Below are 23,863 nucleotides of genomic sequence, written 5' to 3' on the forward strand. Positions count from 1 at the left end.
AGCCTTTAACGATGCGAGGTCGCCTAATTTGGCGGCTCAGAAATGACGTGGGGAAAGCCTGCATGGGGAATTTCAATCAGTCGGGAAGGTCGATTAGAGACCACACGGTGAACTTGAGTGGGAACATTTGGACACTCACTAAGGACTCGACGTGGCCATGTATCTGGTTCGAGGGACGAAAACCACCTCAACGAAACCTCAGCAAGGCTTTACAGAACTCATTATAACAGGTATTTACAGACCCTGGGAAAAAGGCGCACAAATATAAACACGCACATACGCATTATATATATATATATATATATATATATATATATATATATATATATATATATATATATATACATATATATATATATATATATATATCTATATATATAAATATATATAATCTATAATATACTGTAATCATATATATATACATATATATATTATATATATATATATATATATATATATATATGTTTGTATAAATAAATAAATTAATAAATATATACATATACGTATGAATGTTTTTGTAAATGTGTATGCATGACGTAATAGCATTAATCAGCGCTACAGTTTCACATTCATTTCTACGTTCTATCCGTACAATTCAACAACAGCAATTAAAGTCTTAGAGATGTTTAAATATCTCTCAAATTGGGGGAGTTTGGTTTGGAATACGACGAAGGAAGCAATAAACCGTTTTTGAACATGCTAATCCTCAAGAATTCTGGCAAGTAAAAAAGCAGACCCAGTCATATTGTAACAAGTTACTATAGGCTATGTCATTCATATGAAGTGACCTACTATCCATTTCAGGGACGCGAGTCATCGTTTTTCTCAATATCTTTCAAATTAATTATTTGATCGATATGGTACTTGACATAGTGTACAAGACACCTCCCGCTAATTTTTGGTAATATAGCGCATTGTCAAATGGCGTTATTTAGGGCGTTTACTCTTGAGTTTTAAAGGCAAAGTCGCATGAGTCGGTAGGACTCATCTACACAATCGAACGTCCGCATCCCCCATAGACAGGAAAGTGGGGGCAGAGATGGGGAGGCCAGGAAAGTGGGTTGAGGGAGGGACGAGGAGGGGATGGGAGAGGGAAGGACGGGCTGGGGATAAAGTACGTTCGAATGCATAGTTTGACGATACTTGGCAACACCATGTAAGTCAAGAGTAAACGGAGTAACTAAAACCACTTGACAATGCACTATATTACCAAAAAATTAGCGGGAGGCGTCTTGTACACTGTCTAAGTACTATTTCTATCAAATAATTAGTCTGAAAGATATTTGAGAAAAACGATGACTCGCGGTCCCTGAAGTGGATAGTAGCTTCTACCAATTAGCTACACGAGAAAGCTTTTAAAAGTAAATTTCAAATTAGGATACTCTGGTTTCGTTTTATGGGATTTGTTGATGAGAGTATAATAGTAAGCAAGGAACTTGAAATGTCTATACTATCTCATCAGTTCTGACCAATCGATGCATTAGTTAAAAAAAAAAAAATTCTTTATTCACGGCCACATTCATGCATTAACGGCTGAACTATCAATTATCCCAGTGCAGAAATCTCCCACATTAGTCGTTCAATCCACCTACAAATATGGCGCATATGAAGTGCATCAAACTCCGTACCTACACACTTGCACTTCCACACTATTAAGGGCCTTAATTTCCAAAACATTTTAAACGCCACCCAGCCAAAACTTTCTAAGTCTTTCTATCCTCCACCCTTGTGATTCCTCAGAATTATACACTGTCGCCAACCATTCTTTCAACTTGACCGAAGCATGTAAAAAATAGGCTGATCCTCCTTTCACGTATACAAATCATTTTACTACTCTTCATTTCTTACCTGTCAATTCTCAACAGTACCAGCAAAAACTTGAACACACTGGACTTTGGAGCAGATTGTAGTTTACAAAATGTTTCCAAGCGTACACAACCACCGCTAGCACAGGCACTTTATGTGGTTTTGTTTTTTTTACGGAGATTATTGGAGGTACAGTGAAAAAAGTACAGGTACAGAAAATGAAAGATAATGCAAATGTATAAGTGCATGTATATATATATACACTGTCCCCGTACCATTTTTTATCGTGTCCATTCACATAACCCATTGGGCAAAAGGCAGCAGTTGTTAACTGCAACTGTATTAATAAATTGGTGCTACTTTGGCCTGTTATCCACGCGTCACCTCCGAAGTGCTAGTACTGAACATGGCGGAAGCTCAATGAGACGCCGTGTTTAGTACTAGCCCCTTGAGGATCAAAGATATTGTTTATTATAATTTTTCCACCACACAATATAGAAATGGATGTATATAATACTTTCATCCCCGAGCGGCTAGTACTAAACACGGTGTCCCATTGAGCTTCCGCCATATTTAGAACTAGCACCTCGGAGTTGACGCGAGATAACATGCCAAAGTAGCACCAATAAACTATTATATAAATCAATTTTCATACATAATAGAAAAAATATTAACAATTTAATTAATATAATTAAAATAATTTGTGTATTTATGTAAATGTGTATGTATGTTTGTGTATATATAATTTATATAATCGTTTTGAAAAATACAAAAATGCCATCAGCACACATGTACACCGGGCGTTTAACTTATCCTCAAGCTAGTCATATTTCATAAAGAGGTAGAATTTTTACATTCATTTTTTAAATCTAATGGTTTTAGTGACTATTTTTTATGGTTACGTGCGTAGATTTTTAAATAACAAATTTAAACCAGTTAATCAAAAGAGGTTTCCTTATATATCTTAATACGTCAACTACACATTGTGTCAAGAACTAAGCGAGCTGTTCCCGTTACATCTGCCGCAAACTGACTTGAAGCTAGTATTATAATATATCAACTTTAAAATAAAAAACATACTTCAGTTGTAAAGAGAAACTTCCGAGTGGTCCGTGTTCGTCGGTTGTTTAAAAATTTACGTGTTCCAAGTGCAGGTTAGAATATATCGGTTCTAGAATAAAAAAAAAAAAAAAAATCTTTCGTTTCGAATCGATCAACACAAAAGCTGTCATTGCACGACCAGCCATACCACTGATAAGAGCTCGACAGTCAAACAATAAAAGACCACTGTCAAAATTTATGTAACGTTCTACCGTCAGCAATATGAGACTGCTGTCAAAATCAATGTAACGTAACTACAACTAAGGATTTAAAATAGTGACAAAATCCAGGAATGAACTCAGGATTTTATAAGCTATTTTAATTAGATTAAATAAGCCAGCTTTTAACCATGATGACATTTCATTTCCTTTGTACATAATGTAAATATGCTTTATATCATGTCCTAATTGTTTTTATTTTAGATTTTTCTTTTAATTTTAGACCTTTATTGTATTTTGTAATTTCAATATGTAGGCTATATACTTTTGCCATATCCATGACTTTTACTCATTTCAGCTGATTTTTTTGTTAAAATAGTACGAGATTAGTACCGAAACGTTGAAATAAAGTTTTATGCTTTCCCTCATCCTAAAATTCATCAGTCTTTTCCCAAGTCTTTTACAACGACCGACAGTATATATATATATATATATATATTATATATATTTCATATATATATATATATATATATACATATATACATATATACTGTATATATATATATATATATATATATATATATATATATATCAAGTTGAGGGCAGTGAAACAGACTGGTACATAAAAACATCTTTATTTTTGCCATTTCAAGACAACAAGTCTCATTTTCAAGAATAAAAATATTGAGAATACATATTATACAAAAATCTCTTTAAAAAACATTTGTACATAACCATAGTTCATGCGTTGCTGGGGGTACCAACCTTATAGAAGGGAGAAGGGAGGGCGACTGGAATTAAAAAGGAAGACGGTTACGACAGGTAGGGTGGAGGTTTTGGGCATTCAACAATGGTATTATAATTAACGATTCCAGAAACGGAAGAGGCCCTTAATGATTTTAAATTGAATTCAATGTAATTACCACATTTTTTGGCATGTTGATAAAAATTCAGGATTACTTTGCCCGTTCGATCACACCTTTGTGAGTCCCTTAAGTCTTTGGGTGCAAAAGTTCATCAGTTTATATACTACCCCAGACGTCATAAGGTCGCTTAAACGGTCTTTAATACTGAATAAAGAACCAATTTTCAAAAGTTCTTTGGAATTAGATTAATTTTGACGGCTCCATAATGCCTAGAAATAATTTGAGAAAGCTTTTGGCTAAAAGTTTTATCATGTACAAATGGAACACTGGCATAACTTCAAGTTGGAATCTTGTACTATATTGTCTAATATTTTCCGATATTGAAAGAATAAGTTTGATGGAAAAAAATTGTTGGTGAAAAAACAATGTAAAAATTGTATTTCTTAAAAACATGCCAGTTCGAGGATAAATGGATCTATATAAAATTGTAGACAAAGCATTTAGTTTAAAATTAAAAAAGCAGCTACTATAAAAGTTGGACAAACCAGTAAAAGTGGGTTTCCTCCAAACACTCGTGTTAAAACAGTCTGATTCTCATAAACTGAGACATCTAAAAGGATAACTTATTATTGTTCAACTTCAATACTAAATTTTATATATTGAACAGGATTTAATATATATATATATATATATATTGGAATATATTTAGATATATAAAAATATATATAAAAATATATATATATATATATATATATATATATATATATATATAAATATAGTATATATATATATATATATATAATATATCATATATATATATATATATTATATATATATAATATTTATATATATATATATATATAATATAAAGAGATATATTTTATATATATATATATGATATATATATATAATATATATATATATATTTTATATATATATATATATATATATATATAATATATATATATATATATATATTTTATATATATATTATATATATATATATATATATATATATATATATATATACACCCACATACATACATACATACAGTATATATTTTAGCTTATCAATCATTACTGTTACCCCTACCACCCAGCCAAAGGCTAATTTCCCACAGTGATCCCAAATCATTGTTAAACATATCGTAGAGGTAATAAATGTCAAATTATTTAAAATCTATATTATAATCTTATTGAAAAATACCTAATTTCCATACTGGATACAATTACAACAACATTCTATTCTCCTTGCGATTATTACAATACTACAAATGTGAAAAGAAAATATGTTTAAAGGTATATGTTTCAAGCATTTCACAGGAAATAAGGATAGTAATGCATTACCTAAAGAGACTATATAATGACTAATTCACTTATGCTCCCAATGTAAATGTCATACTTTCATAGGACTTGGACAGAACTTCAAATCATGTTAATTTTTTACTTAGCAAGAAGTTGGATTGCTAAGTTTTTATAAACCATGATTGCATCCTGGCATTGAAAATATGATTTTCCAACCCACCTCCTTTATCCTTCAATTATAAGGGAGACCTGGTTTTTGAGGCGTGAATAACATAAGATATAAATACTAATAACTAACCTAACCTTGGGGTAGAGTCCTTACCTGGCCAGGGAAAAGGGGGACCTAACTCACAGACCTAACCTAACCTAAGGAACTTTAAATAGGAATAATGAGGTTGTGGCTTAGTCTTTACTTCACATAACCTAACCTAACCTAGGGCATTGGGTCTTTACCTGGGCACCAATTAACTAAAATACCAGGTACTTAGGCCTATGTACCCAATGAATGATGTCAAGTTAAAAACCTTCAATAAATGTTACCTTGACCAAAATCAGAACTTGCTCTGGGACATTATAATAAATTCTTCTGTATTTACCCCCATCCAAAATCCCCAGTTTCCGACTTTGGTCCCTGTAACTGTAGGATATACGAGGGGTCAGTATCTCTAAAACTAGGCCTAGCCTAATATTTTGTTACCGAAATCACACCAGAAACATTCAAAACACTCACTATAACATAGGAAAATCATATTTACAACTTTAGAATGTAATTTTATTGTTAAAAGTAAAAATTTAACCAACCTTGGCATTCCACTCGTTTTGTATTTTCCCCAGACCCAAAATCCCCAGTTTCCCACTGTTGTACATAAGGAGTTCCAGTTTCTTTAAACTACTAATTTGTTACCAAAATGAACTCCAGAGATGTTGAAAACACTCAAAACAAATAGAAATTCAAATCAGCCAAAATAATCGTTGGAACAAGAGTCAGACCGGAGAAACCATAACTAAGAACCGACACAAACTTTTTCAAGTTGAACCTGAATCCCACAATCCCACTTTAGCATTAAGATAGATTAATGCTAAATACTTGCTTAATACTGCTTTTGCCTAGAACACTGCTCTCCATGGAAGTTTGGGAAATCACCATAGGCCTATGTCTCATTCTGCACCTAGCTAAGGGCATCAGGTACCTACCTTGCACCAGAATGCCGCTCTTGAAGCATCTAGGCCTACTCCACAGGAATGGTATAATACAGACCTTTATCTGTGTAAACCACTAAATGCCTTTTTCTTTTCCTTGAACACGCAATAGATCTCGTACACTAATAAAAGTAACACATCCGCATCTATGGTGACCGGTCACGAAGGACTAAAAATTCAAACAATGTGAAACTGTGAACGTTGCTTATGTACCGTAAAGGAAGTATTATGCTCTATAATGTATCTATTTTTATTCATATTTTGTCCTCATATTCAATTCCTCGAAAACATGATACGCTACTGTGGCAATAAATAAAACTTCTCTAGCAAAATTAATAAGGATAGTATAACGACATAAGAGAAATTACGACTACGTAGTGAAACGATAATACAAGGTTTTGAAAACAAAATCTAATCTCTCTAAGGCAGTGGCTTAGGAGAATGTCAGCTGCAATCTTCACAATATAAGTTCTCGAATCCCACAATATGAATCCTACGAAATGAATATTACCTCAACAAAACCAGATTAAACATGGACCCAAAGTATAATGCTATGTACCTAGACGTAAGCTTAATTTTTAGGCTCAACTTTCACTGTCACCACAGTATACTATCCAACATTGTGAAATTTTCCTTATTTAATAAATTACTTAACTGCGTAAGTTTTTGAGGGATACTGGGCTTAAGTTTTTTTTTTTCTGAATAATGATGTATGGGATGTGTGTTGAAAAAATGTTCAAGTTGTGGCTGATCTTGTTCAACAGATTTGAGCCGATTACACTGCTTTACGGGTAACAATTTCCGAATATAAATATGCCAGTGGAACAATGTCCGGGATAATGAAAGTGATTTTCCTACTTTAGTAAGACTCATACCATATATATATATATATATATATATATATATATATATATAAACAGAATATATATATATACATGCATATATGTACTGTACTCTATGTGTGTGTGTGTGTATACATATATATATATATATATATATATATATATATATATATATATATATATATATATATATATATACATCATCCCACCTCAAAAAGTACGGGATAGATTTTTGTTCAAAGAAAACAAATAATAGTCAATAGACCATATTCGTTTCATTTTCTGAAATGATTTATATATCGCACAGTTATTAGGCTACTAGAGTGTCCGGATCTATTTACTGGTGTGTGGTTTTGAACGTGGATTATACTATCTTATTTGTTTCGTATAGGCTGAGTATTTGGCTGCAGCTGGTCTCAAAGTTGACAACAATCATAATTTTTATGCTCTCTCTCTCTCTCTCTATCTATCTATCTTTCTCTCAGCGTACACTCCACGTGGGACTGTGGGTGTGAACAGGTAATGAAATACCGAAAAAGAGCAGGTTCTCTCTAATGACGCCATCTATTTAATGGGCGCCCTCAGGGTGGTGTTCGTCAGTCTAAAGATTCTTGTAGCCTCCTCGTTTGCTGTTATACTTTTCTGTAACTGGGTTTCATCACGCACAAGGGTTTTTTGTTTAGTGAGATTAACTGATTATGGTGCTTTCAAAGATTGTCACTGGTTCTTTGATAGAAGAATAAGTTCATTCTCTATGCATACCTTTACAAACACAACCCATACACACACAAACATATATATATATATATATATATATATATATATATATATATATATACATATACACATGTGTACATATATATGCATGTATATGTATGTATATACATATATATAACTGAATCACGAAAACATGGAACGTGATGAATATATGAATAAAAGCAATACCACGGAGGAAAGTGAAACAATGGAGTGGTACTAGGCCTTTCGACTTACTGACTGCTAAGTAAAGGACAGTAAGTAGAAAAGCCTAGCATTACTCCGTTGTTTTACTTTCCTTCAGTATTGTACTTTATATATATATATATATATATATATATATATATATATATATATATATATATATATATATATTCAACATTTCTGTCGTGTCCTCTAACAGAAGGTGGACCCAGAAAAAAAAAACAATGCAAAGCTCTCTAGTAGTGGTAGTGGGGGAGGAGGAGCAGTAGTAGTGGCAGTAGTAGAAGGGATTTGCCCTTGAAACGGCTCCCTTGCGCGTTCTATTCCTCCTTTTCTTGTATTTGTTTAAGTTTTGTCATATTTTTTTTTAATTTACTCGCCGAATCATTAGCTAAAAGAACTAGCACTTTTGTTTGTCTTACTCGAAAGATAACTGAAACGAAGTAATTAAAAGCGGAACCTCTATGTCAACAGGGTTTGGTGGTCAACAGCGAGGAGGAGAATTTTTCTACTGAAATCACCGCAGATGAATCCGCGCCAGATCCTCTCTTACTTGGAGGAGAAATTGAAGAAGAAGAAGAACAGGAAGAAGAGAAGAAGAAGAGAGGTATTGGGATAAGCGATGACGCGGGCATCAGCGAAGGAACGATAGTAGGCCTGACGGTGAGTGGCAAACGTTTACTATATTAACATATACACATATATATATGTTTCACGTTTTTCGAGTTTTAGAAGCTAACGGCTTGCCCAATTTAGATGAATGAAATCAAATAGTTATCTGGCTTACTTCAAAATGAAATCACCAGTACAGTTAATATTCAATACCGCTGAGTTATATTCACCAACACAGAGACACTGAACTATTCATGGACCTTTGATACCATCGAAATTCGGAATCTCAATTAAGCTCTAGTTCTGCCAAGCGAAAAATCATATTGATTTTGTGCTTTCATTACGAAAAAATAATAGAATGAATCATGAAAACGTAAGTAAAATTTTCCTTTTGACTCTATCTAATAATGGTGATGGATAAAATCTTGAAAAATCTCATTCCATTTTTTCTCGAAATCTAATAACTGTCTTCCAGTAGCTTCTGGTAATATCTCCTCACAAGCTACTGAGCTACAACTATAACCAACTAACATAGGAAGGATGGGCACAGCAGCCTTGGTAGAAGCGAAAACAATTCATTTCAGATTTCAATGAAGTCACTTTACTGCTACGTCCAGAGGAAAGAACTGATACGTAAGCTGTACAGTTTAGGAACAGTCCCAGAGAATAAAAGCGGGAATGGATCATTTCAAAGTTAATTCACAGAATGAAAATATAAAAAAGTAATGAAAAACTGTTCTAATATAGAAGCGAATCACCAAGACCAGAGTTAAGAGGATACAAATCTTGGAAAGGTATTATAAAAAAAAAAAAGTTGTTAAAAAAGGAGGTAAGAGTAAAATTAGAAATTATCATTTACGACCAGCCAGCTAAAACAGCATTTCGAGTTGTGAAGCTCCTATATTATGATTCCACGAACAAAGGTGCTTGAGTAATCTGCCAATTCATATGCGAGAAAACACTGCCCCTAACCAATAAAACTGCTATCAGTTAGACAAACCAGAACATCCATAAGTGGAAAGATAAGTTATAATAGATCTCGGGGTGCAATATCCAGTCATTTCACTCAAAATTCACCACATTCGACCCGACTCCACGACTGAACAGATAATATCGGAATCAATTATAAAGAGGACAAACTATATACGGTAGAGCCGTGATTATAGATACCTTGAGACCGTCATTAAACACCCATGACACCGTTCGCCTCTCAATAAGGAAAGACCATCGTTAATCTGATTTTTGTATTATTTCATTTAGATTAAGTAATAAAAATTAAGAACACAAAAACGTTAAGTGTGAATATGTGAGTAAGTCGTCCTCATCGACAGGTTAGAGAAGCAAATGTATGAGGACCATTTTCAGAAGTTGGTTCAGTTTCTGCAAATAGTGATGAATATGGAAGGAGGTACTCTGCCCAATATAAATATATATCAAATTAACAATAATATAATACTACTAATATGCACACACAAACTATATATACATCCATTATATATATAATATATATATAAATATATATATATATATATATATATATATATATATATATATATATATATATATATATATATATATATATTATTAGTGTGTGTGTGTATTTTTATCACATCATCGTGACATTTGTAATTCACAAATATTAAGCTAAAAATGTCGTTTAATATCGAGTTCGCTCTACTTCGGGAATATCACCGAAGGGGAATTATAACTGAAAAATGAATCAGTACCAGGGGAGATATGTATATATACATACATATATATATATATATATATATATATATATATATATATATATATATATATATATATATATATATATATATATATATATATATGTACATATATATACATGTATATATAATAATTGTGTGTGTACAGACACGAAATCACTCTTACAATAGAGTACTATATCACATTCCCACATTCACTAACATTAGAAATCTGCCTGGTTTTGTTTGAACTCGGCCAGTTCTAGCAAGTTCCTGGCAGCTCGTTGAAACATTTATTTGCAAAGATGAAACCATCACATCTTGTAATTATTTGCAACATTGCAGGGCTCAGCCGAGGACTCAGAAGCAGCTGCCAGGCTCCCAAAACCAGAGGCCCTTCAGGGAGGTCCACAAACACTGCAAGGTCTTCACATTGGAAGGATACCTCACTCCTGTGCTCTCTGTTCTAGGGAAAGAAATCTCTGTAGGATTATCTCTGGTACGTGAACCCGATGTTATTGCTCCGCATGCATCAAACAAATGTTTACACGGACCTAATTCATCATCTGAAGTCATAGGCCTAGTCAAGATCTCAGCCAAGGAGAGGGGATAGGTGGAAAAATTAGCCTTCACAAATTTTATTTTTCATAAAGTATTGCTAATACTTTTCCATGATTTACAAAGACAGATCATGCATGTTTTGCCATTAGTTATAGTTGCGCATTTATTCTTACAACTCCTAAGTCAGGCTCTAATGTTTTTCCATTTACTCTTGTAAACCAGGTATTTTTACGAGGTCGCCGCTACCCTACGGATACTCTCTGGTGACGCCTATCCCAGCCGGAGTCTGCAACCTTTCCATCACTGAGATGAAACCTTCCAAGAATTTCTTTGGTAAGGCCTACTTTGGTTTATGTTCTTTTGAAACCTAACTAATTCAATATGCTGCCTTCTAAACTGTGTCTTCGTCTCTGTTTTAGATCCGTCTATAATCACTTTGCCTAAACACTGAAATATACAGTCAAGCATTTATCGATCGTAAAGGTACAGGACTGCTCTATGGTGTGCCTAGATAAAAAGAGAGTTTTACAATATCAGTGAAAATTAACCTTAGGCTGAAATCAGAAACTTGAAAGACAAAATACATCATAGAGAGAAATCAATGTGAGACAAGGATGACATGCCGGTGAATTAAAATGTGACGAAAACGGATAACTAATACAATTTAGGAATATAACTGAGGAAATAGAAAGTACAATGTCATCTGCCAGTGAATGCATACAGTATGAATGAAACTATGGAGGCCCATACACATAAAAGATATATTGCGAGGAAAAATTATTTAAAATTTCAACTACAAAATAAAAAAATCCATTCTATCGAACTACATAATTTGTATTTGCTGAATCACCGAAATCTTAAAATTAGGCATGGATGATATTCTTAGGAAGAGGGTTACTAGTGAGGCGGCACTGTTAAACAGCTATACTTTAATGTTGTAAAATAAGCAGCAAATTAGGGTTGTTTATTAAAACAAAGAAAAAGCAGGAAGAACGACCGTAACAAAAATTAGACTTATGAGAATGCAATAAGGACCGCATCTGCCACTAAGAGTTAGAACATCTGGAAAAAGAATTCGGTTATGATTTTATCCAGCGGAACGACTAAATCAAAGAGCGATCAAGAATAACAACGAAAGCCGTATAAATGTTCCGAAATTCGAGGAAATAACTTGCCAAAATACCGTCGAAACAAAGCGGCCTGTGAGGTTTTGAAATAACTGAGCCGCGTCTTTCTAGTTTTCTTGCTAAAAATATTCAAGCATTTCGTATGTTTCTAGTGCAAGTATAGAATTTGTACCTTGACTCGGCAAGGTTATGGAGGATGGCTGAGATGAAACTACTTAAACCTTCTATTTCTTGAAACACTGCAATCGCTCTGCCAGTGACCTTGTAGACCACAACGCCAACCACTTTGATTCATGCTAGGCCTACCCGAATTACTTCTCGGCCAGTTAGAAAGCACCAAATTGCCCGTATTTCCTTTCCTTTTTGCATGAACAGTTCCATTACCTTGGGGCTGGTAACGTGCCTTATTTACTGCGAGATTATTATCTTGCCTAGATCTCACAGAATCTTCTTCAATTTGCCTTGCCTGGCTCCCAGCCATTTCATGAGCCCTTGCCATTTTTACTATGTTATCTAATGTCAAGTTTCTCTCTCTCAAAAATCTAACTCTTAACTTCTTGGAAAAATACTTTTCATTAAACTGATCTCTTAGATTAGAATTCACTTCAGCTATGGGATACCCACATGATTTAATCAAATTTCTTAGCCTACTAGGGTAAGAATCCGGTAAAATTTTATAAGTTGCCAATATGACTCCTGCCAGCCATTTTTGCATGAAAAACTCAAAATGGTTTTTCATGCAAAAATGGCTAAGAAATAATAGGGCATTAAAAGAACCTAAAAATACCAACCTAACGTAACCTTGGGGTGTTTACGGGTTAGAATTTTGCCGTATTATAGCTATGAAGGGGGTGGGTATTGTCTTACCTTATAAAGTCGTAATTTGATTATTTTTTTTTATTTGTCATTTGCGTTTATGGGGTTCAAAATAACGAGAATGAAGATCTCTTTTCAAAAATGTCGGTTATAATTTCATATCTGTATTGGCAACTTATAAAATAATACAAAGAATCCATACTTTCGGACGGACCCTGGCAAGCCTGCCTGAAAACATGCCTCTCATAAGCCACATTCTTTTTAGGCATAAGATGGTTATCTAACGCTGTTACTGCATCATCAAAACTATCTCCAGCCACAGTCAGGGTTCTAAAATACATTGTACCTCCATACCTGCTTGGTGGGGCAATATAGCCTTCTTTTGGCCATCTCCAGTGACTTCACTACCTTCTATGAAGTAGGTAAAAGACTCCTTCCAGTCTGATCATTCTGGTGCCACATATGACGTCTCCTCGGGGAAAAATGCTGCTGGGGGCGTTAACTGTAGTGGCGTAGCCATGGTTTCCCTTAGCCTAACTCGTCTACCGTTAGGCTACTTAAGGTAGCCTATTTATTCTGTTTTCTGGCTTAACAGGTTCTTGTCACCTCAAAAAATATATCCTGGTGATATATCCTCGTCGCCATTATAGATTTGTACCTGGACTCAGTAAGGTTACGGAGGATGGCTGAGATGAAACTACTTGAACATTTGTGGACAGCGTTTATTTCGGATGTTCCCAAGAGTTACGGATACAGCACATTACAGAAAACTGTTCCTTTTAAAACATTGAGAAACACATACACTACAGCAAGTCATTTCATTTCAATGAAGACTGTTATTTATGTTGTAACATTTATTGTTTATGTTTTCCATATGCAGATAACTGATATTAAGGACACTGATACCTTCTGTATTACTAAAATGAGGGGGTTATGATTGTCGTTCAATCCTTAATTTCTTCTTCTTCTTCTTCATTTACTTATGAATGTGTTACTTCTTCTTCTTAACCATATTTTTCTGAATATAAATCTTCTTTATTTGTATGATTTCTTCTTCTTCTTCTTCTTCTTCTTCTTCTTCTTCTTCTTCTTCTTATTATTATTATTATTATTATTATTATTATTATTATTATCTAAAGCACTACGACGTCCTGGCGGGATTTATGTCCTAAATGGCAATTGGGACATCCAAGCAGCAGGCCAGTACCTCATCGGTGGTACAACCTTTACCTACACGCCCTCAGATGAAGATAGCGGTGAGCAGCTCACTGCTCCAGGCCCATTGCGAGAACCTATCGAACTTATGGTAAGTCTTGCAGTTAGTAATCATGCAGAGCAAATCTCCAACTAAACACAGAACTCAGATTCAGCAATATAGTCTAAGTGAACAACGCCTTAATAGGAAGACTAAGTCTACTACAGTATTTGAGACACGCTCAAGATCTCACCTTATTTGGTATTGAAATTCATTTTAAGGTTACTAAATTTCCTTATAAAAACAGAGAGGCTTTGTATTAAGCTTCTGGGCTGTTGTAATGTGATACGTTAATTCAATGAGGACAATCAAGTTTTGTGTGGTGTAAAAGACATTGACATCGTTAACTGGCCACGTTTAGAGTTCTGCCGTAATTTTCGAAATATTGTATAAAAAAAAAGTTAAAATATTAATTATTAAGTTTTTAAAAAGTCCACCATATTCTGACGTGATGAAGAAATCAAAAGAATAACATTTCAGATTAGCCATCAGTGTGAGCATCAGCAAGAACGGCGTGTTTACAATAGTTCCCCATTTACTCAGGCCACGTACTACTACCAAAGAAAATAGTCATGATACGAGTATTTCATGGTAAACTAAGCAAAATTTCCTTTAGAGAAAGATTATTATCATTATAAATTATTTTTTTTTTTTACCTCCTCAATGTTGACCATTTCCATTGAAAACTTTTACCTTTTCATTTTAGCTACTTCCTGATTAGAACAATTTTATTCTCCTTATTTATTACAAACGAATTTCTCTTTGCAGGAATTATATAATTTAGGTTATACTCTACACCAATTTACCAAGAGAAACAGCACATGCTTAGAGGAATTTACAATATATGCATGAAAATTTCTGTATAATATGATAACGATATACGTAAATAAAATTATTATTTTTCAAGTCTTAATTCTGTTGCAAAATTAAATCGAAAGTAAGACTAAGGTATGTTTATCAAGTATCCATTTTAATTTTATTTCAGCTAATATCACAGAGTCCAAACCCAGGAATTAAGTATGAATATAGACTTCCTGTGCAAGACTTTCAAGGTGGAAATCCTGCACTGAGCTCACCGAGTGGAGGACTTCTGCCTAACGTGGGGAGTATATCCGGGACACTAGGACACTCACCATCAACATTTCCTCAAGGATCATCAAGTATTGGTTCCATAAACCCGAATCTTAGTGTCAGAAATCCCACAACATCAGGCAGCAGTAGTACCAGCATTTTCCCACTGGTTGGTAGCCAGGCCCTAATACCTGGACGAGGGGCATATGGTCCAAATAATCCCAATATTGTAGCTGGCAGCTTGGGTCCATTGAACCCTGGAATTACCCCTAGCGGGGGGATAAACAGAGGCAGAGGGCTGGGGGGCTTTAATCCAGGTAGTGTCCCAGTCCAGAGGGGAAGTGCTCAGAGTGGCACTGGTATCAGCCCTGCAACAGGATCACAAGGAATAAATCCCACTTTCACTGTGGCTCAACCAAGGACTCCAGTGAAACCCTCAGATGCTCTTGGAACTCGGGGGTCATCTGGAATCCCTGGTGTCTTGCCCCACCTTCAGCCAATTACTCCCCTAGGAACTTCACAAGGTTCCTCCAGTCTACCAATACCATGGAATCCTTCATACAGTCCAAAGGATGGCAGTCCGCTACCCGGGGGAAACCCTTATCTACCCGGTCAAGGTTTTCCAAGGGTGCCATCACCGGGATCATTACCACCAGGTGTAAGAGTTCCTGGATCAGGGCTTACAGGTCAGCAGACAGATGTTTCTAGGCCCACCATTACTGGAGGTTCAACAACCGGTGTTCAGGGATTTATTCCACCCCAAGATGGCGCAAAGGTATCTGGAATCCCTCCAGAATTTCCTCAGAACAGCATACCTCTTAGACCTGTTGCAATCCCAATTCAACCTAACCTAGGAAGTAGAAGGCCACCGTCAAACATTCCAAGTCACTCGCGAAGGCCTCACTCTGAGGAAAAAGGCCTCCCTAATCCTGAAACTTTTGCTGGTACTCACAGGACAAGACATCAGCATGGAGGGAAACGCAGGCAAGGTAAATATAAAACTATAAAAAAAAAATCATGGCACTTTTTATTACTTGAGGCTAATAATTCAAATTATTGGTAAAAAGGTTTAGATATTTACCCAAAGAGTAAGTATAATTATATATACTGTATATATATATATATATATATATATATATATATATATATATATATATATATATATATATATATATATATATATATAACATGCATGGGACAACGTGTAAAGAAATTCTTAACTAATTCATCACTGTTTAACAGGTCATCGAAAAGTTTCCGGTACATCTGCAGAGACCAGCCAAGAAACACCATTTGGCATTGGAATTCAACAGACGCAGCCAAACGTGTCTCCTTCTTCATTTTCTCCATCTAATGATACGGTAGGGATATTGGAAATAGAAATGCCTGGTTCCTCCAACCAGATGTTTTTGGATTCTCCGCAGAAACAGTTTCTCTGTTTTACTGAACACTTGCAGCTACAGTTAAATTATTTTCCATTACATTGTACTGCAAGGCTTGTAGATATGTAGTCTACTGTTCGCTTTTAATTAAAGGTCAAGATTCGAATAATGAATGTTATTACTGGAAGTGTTTCAATGTAAGAGGAATTTCATAGCTTTTACTTTAAAGGTAAATTTATGAAGTTAACGCAAAAATGTATGGTTGATTAGTGGACTGATTTCTTGAGAAAAACAAGCTTTACAATTTTGTTATCACACACCCATTTATATATATATATTATATATATATATATATATATATATATATATATATATATATATATATATATATATATATATATATATATATATATATATATAATGTGTGTGTGTGTGTGTGTGTGTGTGTGTGTGTGTGTAAGCTTTCTAAAACGAACATTGTCAAATTTCTTCTGAGTTTATACACACTTGAATCTACCATCCGAGAAATGATAGAATTGACTTTTAAGTTTTCATGCAACATGGGAAATGTCACAAAAAATCTAAAACTACATGAAAACAGCTTGAGAAAGGTACTTGTAGTCTGACATTATTCCTAAACCATAAAGAAAGTTTAAAGGGTTATGTAAAACCGCTGTTAATTATCAGACCTGTTGCTGTAAGTGATGGTCTCAAAGATACCACGCCACTCTTTGTCAAATTAGTGAAGTCATGACTCTTTCTGTTTCCTTGTCTCGAATTAGAAATGTGTTTTTTTAATCTTAGTTTGCAAATGTGTGCTTTAAATCTTAATTTGGAAATGTATTTTTAATCTTAATTTGGAAATGTGTGTTTTTAATCTTAATTTGGAATGCTATACACTGTTTGCTACGAATTCTTGCAGAAACCTTTGGACTCAGGTCATCACATTTGATTAAGAAGCGTAAATCACCTTATCTTACAGTGTTCGCGGTCTCTTATGAAATATTTTGCCATTAAAAACAAAAATTAATAGGTCCCAACTTTCACAGACCACGGCGAAAGAACCCAGGAGGCGAGGTAATGGACGGCGAAGGCAGCAACAGGACGACTCTGGTGTTGTTGGCACAGGTCGTCGAAATAAGGACAGAGGTAACAGACGGAAGCAAAGATCGAGATACCAGTGGGCCGAAAAAGGCTTCACTCCCTGCTCGAAACCGTGCGGCGGGGGTGAGTTACTTTCTCAAATATTAGAAATTGTAAGGCAGGACAAGCGTAGACCTAATGAACATATGTCCCTCAATTGAAAGTCCCCCCGTAGGAAGGGTAGTGCTGCCAGTGTAACCTCGCGCAGTGCACTGTAGTGCATTACTTATGGTTCTATGTGGCGTCCCTTCGGTCCCTAGCTGCAACCCCTTTCATTTCTCTTACGATGCCTCCGTCCATATTCTCTTTCTTCAGTCTAACTTTCCATCCTCTCCTAACAGTTGTTTCAACATTATTTTCAGCGCTTAATGACCTCGCGGGTCCTAGCGCTTGGCTTTTGGCCTAAAGTCTATATTCCAATTACAATTTAATTGAAAGGCCAAGTTGACCTTACCTTATCGCTTTTGAATTTTGTGCTTAGTTTAAAACGCACACTTGACTTTTAATCTACTGTAAGTTCTGCTCTCCCTCAGGTAACCAGACGACCATTCTTTCCTGCGAAAGGCGAAGGAAGAAGACTGTTGTTTCTGACAGACGTTGTGAGCATTTGCCTCGTCCCAAAACTCATACAATCATGTGTAATCTAAAACCTTGTTCGGCTGCGTAAGTAGTTTCTTTTTTCTTTCCATATTTCTTCCCCTTTGATATGAGATTAGCAATGAAGCAATTATGACTGGATTTTAAAACCAAAAGCAGTTACGTGTTGATTGATATTGTATACCATGTACCAGATTCAGAGGCTATTGAAATATAATAAAAACGTGGAAATTCGAGTAAAGGTGACAAAGCCAGCATTACCCGTTTGCCTATATTTAGCGCTGAAAGCAAGCAGTATTAAATGTATGAACATTCACTTTCAATGGAAACCCTTTTGTAAACTGCTCATGGGAGATTGGTACTGGGTCATTAGTAAATCTGTTTATAAAAAAAATCGTAAAATTTCGACGCTCACCAGGGTGTTTAGGACTCCAATAATCTTCTTTCATTCTGTCTGCAACATAACGTGTTTTTCACGTCGCAGGCACTTTTAAGAACGAATATGATTGACTGCCCTCTCTGGCTTTCCATACTCCTGCAGTAACGCTGACTGTGATGTTCTGTTGCCACATCGAAATAAAGCATAGGATAGTATTCTCCTTTTCGTTTCTTACTCAGTTTCCTGTCTACGGTGTAAGCCTGTGTTTTCCAAGACAAAGCTTGAGAAGCATACTACTTGCAGTTGTATACGAAGGTTGTAAGATCACTTGTAGTTTCTTGTATCTCTTCAAACTACATAGGTCAAATGGTAAACTGAACAATTTGCCATTTGAAGGCTATTACGCCGTTTGTAACATAGGTCGTTCATGTTTCCGTAAAGGATATTGCAAATCTAATCCGAATGTCATCTGTTACAACTGACTCGGCTGTGTACAAAATTTCTCTTAAATATAAGCGATGATGAGTTTAGCTGCCAATGTATTTCAATATTTTTCTTAAAAATTTTTTTTAGCGATTGTATTTTAATATACGCTTACAGATCTTTTTAATGAAATTTCACCAATTACGAAAAATATGTGACTGGTGCCATAGTATTCATTCGACACATTTGGCTCAACAGGTGGAGCCCAGGCGAGTGGAGCCCCTGCAGCGTCACCTGTGGGATGGGTTTCCAAACGAGACCGTTGGTCTGCAAGCAGCAGATTTCTCCCACATTCACGATGGTGGTTCCTGAAGGTGCCTGCTCATCACCCCCTGCAGTTCCCACTTCACAGGTATGATACTGGTTTTCTGACACTTGTTTTCAGAAAAAAAGCTTTATACTTATTATTACTGTTGGGACCTGTGTGTTTTGCTTTAGTGTTATACTCTTCTTGCCATAGAGTTAATGGAGCATTATTTCATTTGTTGAGATTATTTCCTAATTTTACGATAATCCTTTATGTTAACCGCTGTCTTTTTTCTATTTGCAACATAAAATACGCTATTATTTGCTTTTCATAAGTAAGGTACTCTTACTGAAGGGAACATATAGAAGATAATGTTATTATTTCAGTTATACGTTCCTTTTACCAAGAACTTGCACGAAAAAAAAAAAACGGGAGGCGGAAGATTTAGGTAACGGTGGGTACGATAAGGTTTTTTTCTAAATAGATCGGAAATGACTTGTAGAATGCATATGGAGTGAACACTTAGTGTTGAGTTCTGCGCAGGATAAGAGTGTCCTATATAATACCCGTGGTGTTGCCTAATGTATTTATAAACGAACTGATGAAGAACGTTAACAGCTGACAGGATGTCAACTGGACTTTTGCTGGAGGGCGTGGGGTTAAAAAGGGAGGAATTGGACGGTAGATGAAAAACCAAAGGGACTTACGGACTCTGATGGATGAGGTTTTCAGTCTTATAGGTCTAGAGATGCTTGTTGGTAAATCCTTACATAGATAGTCATATATATGTGTGTATGTGCTCTGGTTATAGGTGAAGACTTATATTAATTTGTGTTTTGACAATATTTATGGGAATGATTATGATGACTTCATCCCCAGAGTGAAAATGGATAAAGAAAAGAATAATACATGATGACTTAAATAAACGTTTCTTTGCCCGAGGTTGGCGTACAGTATACGGATGTTAAAATAGAAACTAAATTGACAAAACTTCTTTTCAGGTTTGCGAAATGGGTCGTTGTCCAAGCACCTCCCCTGAGTGGGACACGGGCCCGTGGAGTAATTGTTCTGCACCGTGTGGCTTTGGGAGCCGTAGTCGTGAGGTGCGATGCCTGTTAGGTGGAACACAAATAGATGACGAATCGTGTGACGCGGAAAGTCAGCCGGAGGAGGAACAAGATTGCGATATGGGATCCTGCGCTATGAATACTTGGTTCTTTTCAGAGTGGGCTGATCAGGTAAGAAAAAATAATACTGTACTGTGGTTTTTACGAGTAACAAAGTTGAGAGTCGAATTTCGTCTCTTGAGTCTCTACTGCGCTCAGTTAAGTTTGAAATGGAAATATTGCCTCAAAATGATGTTCCACAATATTTTCTTTGACTGACTGAGAATTCTAACATTTCCACTACCTTACTGCGACATCATGCACCAGTGTTCCGAATCTTGCGGCACAGGGATACAAACGCGCAAGGTACACTGCCTAATGTCTAGTTTGGCTGATGGCGACTGTCCTGCTGAAACGCGACCAGAAGCTTCCAGGACTTGCCGGGGTGACGTTGGCTGCGGTGGGCAGTGGTTCGCCGGTTAGTATTATTTTAAGAAAACTCATCCGTCTAAGTTTATCCTGCTGGAAGTCTTGCAGATTACTCTCTATAACAGGTCAAATATTAGATAACAGAATGGAAACTGGAGTAACGAGATTTAGATAAGTACTTATGCAGCTGAAGAATAGGGCGTTGACTCACAAAAACACAACGATAAATGACATGAATATGTAGGCCTACTCGAACTGCATGTATTGATTCACTCCTTCCTCCGATTAAAAGGTCCCTGGGGAGATTGCAGTTCTCCCTGTGGTGTCGGAAGGGAAACCAGGACCGTCATCTGCGTCGTGGTGACGAGGAAGGGGAAGTGGAGGGTCGTCGATGACGATCAATGCACTTCCTTGTCACGTCCTCACGATTCGCAGGAGTGCAACGTCGAGCCCTGTGCGCCCCAGTGGTACACTTCGGAGTGGTCACATGTAAGTTATTCCTTGAGTTTTGGTGGCTTTTCACTCAACGTCCCTGCCTCTCACAGGCATGTCCTACTTTATTAAATGGAGTGTGTTCCGCGATCTGTGGCCGTGGGTTACCACCTGAGATACACATACACATGTATATATATATACACACATATACAGTATATATGTATAATATATATAATCTATATATATATGTATATGTACATATATATATATATATATATATATATATATATATATATATATATATATATATATATATATATATATCACAAGCATATAATTAAAATTTCTCGTCGTATACTTTCCTGTAAATATGCAGGAGCTGTCGTCTCCCTTAGCGGTAGACCCAGACCTCCGAAGTGGCCTACCGCTCAGGTGCAAGAAAGTTCCTGTATACTTAGAAGAAAATATACCTTGCTGACAAAACGAGTGGGCGGTTGTGTGTCTGTGTATGAGTGTGAGTAAACTATCTTCCTTTTACAGTGTTCAGCATCCTGTGAAGGCGGGGTCATGCGACGGGAGGTGACATGTTTGGACGCCCATCTCCGCCCGTCGGCTGATTGCTTCAACGCCAGCAAGCCCGCCCCGAGGGAACCTTGTAACCTCCACCCGTGTACCATCACCGATAGCTCTATCTTGACTACGACTGTTTCTTCGCTATTTGGGCCTTCTCCTAATTTCACACTAGGTAAGAGTAGCTGGATAACCTTTAGAAAAAAAAATCCCTGTTCTTAATAAATACGCTTTACTGTTTAGTCATAATCAGAAAATGAATTTATGATGTAAATTGTTAAAAGTCCTGTATTAACGAACCTTTGACAAAACGGTAGGTGGGGAAGGCACAGGAGGCTCAGAAATTGAAAGAGAGGACCGAGTCGGAATTAGGGAAGATGGGAAGGAGGGAGAAACGGCTAGGGAAGGATTAGCCTCGGAGGACTACCAAGAAAACAGTGATGAGATCGAGAACGAGTTGGTCGTCGAGGAAGTGTCCGGGAATGCCCTCAATGTCATCCCTGACAAGGACGCCCAGGGAGACGAATCTGTGGCCGATGAAGACGCAGACGAAGATGAGGACAGAGATGACGACGAAGAGGCCGAGAAAAAGAAAAGAAAAAGGAAGAAGAATAAGGAAAAGCAGGGCAAAGGTGATCATGAAGCGGAGGAGGTGAGCGATGGAGTCGATGCTCCGTCTGCAACTTCTTCCCCACCGACAGCAAGAGCATGTGAGTTGCTTTGCCTCTTTCTTTCTTTACTTGGTGGTGAGGAAATTATTTAAATTCTCTGCTCTTGGTAAGATATTCAAAGGAAAAATCCAGAGTTCTCTCATTTAGGGCACGTAAGACAAACAGCAGACCAAGACAGAATGTACAACTAACCCTTGATTAATGGGCTGATCATTTCCCAAATGGTAATGGTTTCACGTCTTAAAATTCTCAGCTATTATAAGTTACAATTTTAACTAATGCTGGGCTTAAAGGAAGTCTAGGGCAGAATTTTCCATGAGCTTCTATAGCCTATACTTATCTTTAGCACAGGGGAGCCTTCATCAACTATACCCGATTTTTGCCTTTGCAGCGTGTATCGACCGTATCAAGAACTGCCACCTGGTCTTCCGCGCACGATTATGCCGCCTAAAGTATTACAACAAACTCTGCTGCCGGACCTGCAGCGCTAGTTGAAGAGGGAGCAGCGGCGGATGTCACAGAAAATGGGAAGAAGTAATCAACACCAAAGAAAACTGTGTTCGACGTAGCATTCAAGAGTGAAAGGGCTAGTAAAACCCATGTAAATACCAGTAGATTTACCATTGCAAATAAAAAAAAAAACTGGTGAGGTGTTGTAATCACTCTTGGTGCATAACTGCTTAAGTGTTACAAGCATACCTCTGCTACATGTTAAATTTATAAAATGACGTTATTAACAAAAATATGCTAGACTTTAGATATAACACAACAGTATGATTGCTGTGATGAAGATAATGATAATAATAAAAAAAAACAGACTTCCGATAATTTGTGTGAGTGAGAATAAGAAATGTAAACTTTAGAGTTTGGCGATAGGAAATAATTTAACCTTCGAAAAACTTTGAGCTTTGCAAGTGTTCTTGAAGTAAAAACGAATTGACGCTGGATCAGTGGAATTACTTCAGAAAAGGGAAACACATTTCAACTACTGTATATTGGAGAGAGAAGTGTGATTTCGAAAACAACGGAAGT

The 23,863-nt window shown here is 36.1% G+C and overlaps 1 protein-coding gene across 4 annotated transcripts in view; it reads left to right on the forward strand.

The window, feature by feature from the left end:
• LOC136828876 (ADAMTS-like protein 2) overlaps positions 1–23,645 on the forward strand; it is a 440,070-nt gene extending 416,425 nt beyond the window's left edge. For all 4 annotated transcript variants that reach the window (XM_067087165.1, XM_067087167.1, XM_067087166.1 and 1 more), the window contains exons 3-17: positions 8,713–8,901; positions 10,905–11,058; positions 11,343–11,453; positions 14,203–14,369; positions 15,304–16,378; positions 16,632–16,750; positions 17,821–17,998; positions 18,448–18,577; positions 19,572–19,725; positions 20,622–20,858; positions 21,054–21,204; positions 21,448–21,644; positions 22,131–22,335; positions 22,478–22,870; positions 23,223–23,645. In XM_067087165.1, the coding sequence (XP_066943266.1) occupies positions 8,713–8,901; positions 10,905–11,058; positions 11,343–11,453; positions 14,203–14,369; positions 15,304–16,378; positions 16,632–16,750; positions 17,821–17,998; positions 18,448–18,577; positions 19,572–19,725; positions 20,622–20,858; positions 21,054–21,204; positions 21,448–21,644; positions 22,131–22,335; positions 22,478–22,870; positions 23,223–23,326 (3,564 nt within the window). In that variant the 3' untranslated portion in view covers positions 23,327–23,645. The remainder of the gene's footprint in view (positions 1–8,712; positions 8,902–10,904; positions 11,059–11,342; positions 11,454–14,202; positions 14,370–15,303; positions 16,379–16,631; positions 16,751–17,820; positions 17,999–18,447; positions 18,578–19,571; positions 19,726–20,621; positions 20,859–21,053; positions 21,205–21,447; positions 21,645–22,130; positions 22,336–22,477; positions 22,871–23,222) is intronic.
• The last annotated feature ends 218 nt before the right edge of the window (positions 23,646–23,863 follow it).

The sequence above is a fragment of the Macrobrachium rosenbergii genome, chromosome 43, assembly GCF_040412425.1.
Source record: "Macrobrachium rosenbergii isolate ZJJX-2024 chromosome 43, ASM4041242v1, whole genome shotgun sequence".
NCBI lineage: Eukaryota > Metazoa > Arthropoda > Malacostraca > Decapoda > Palaemonidae > Macrobrachium > Macrobrachium rosenbergii.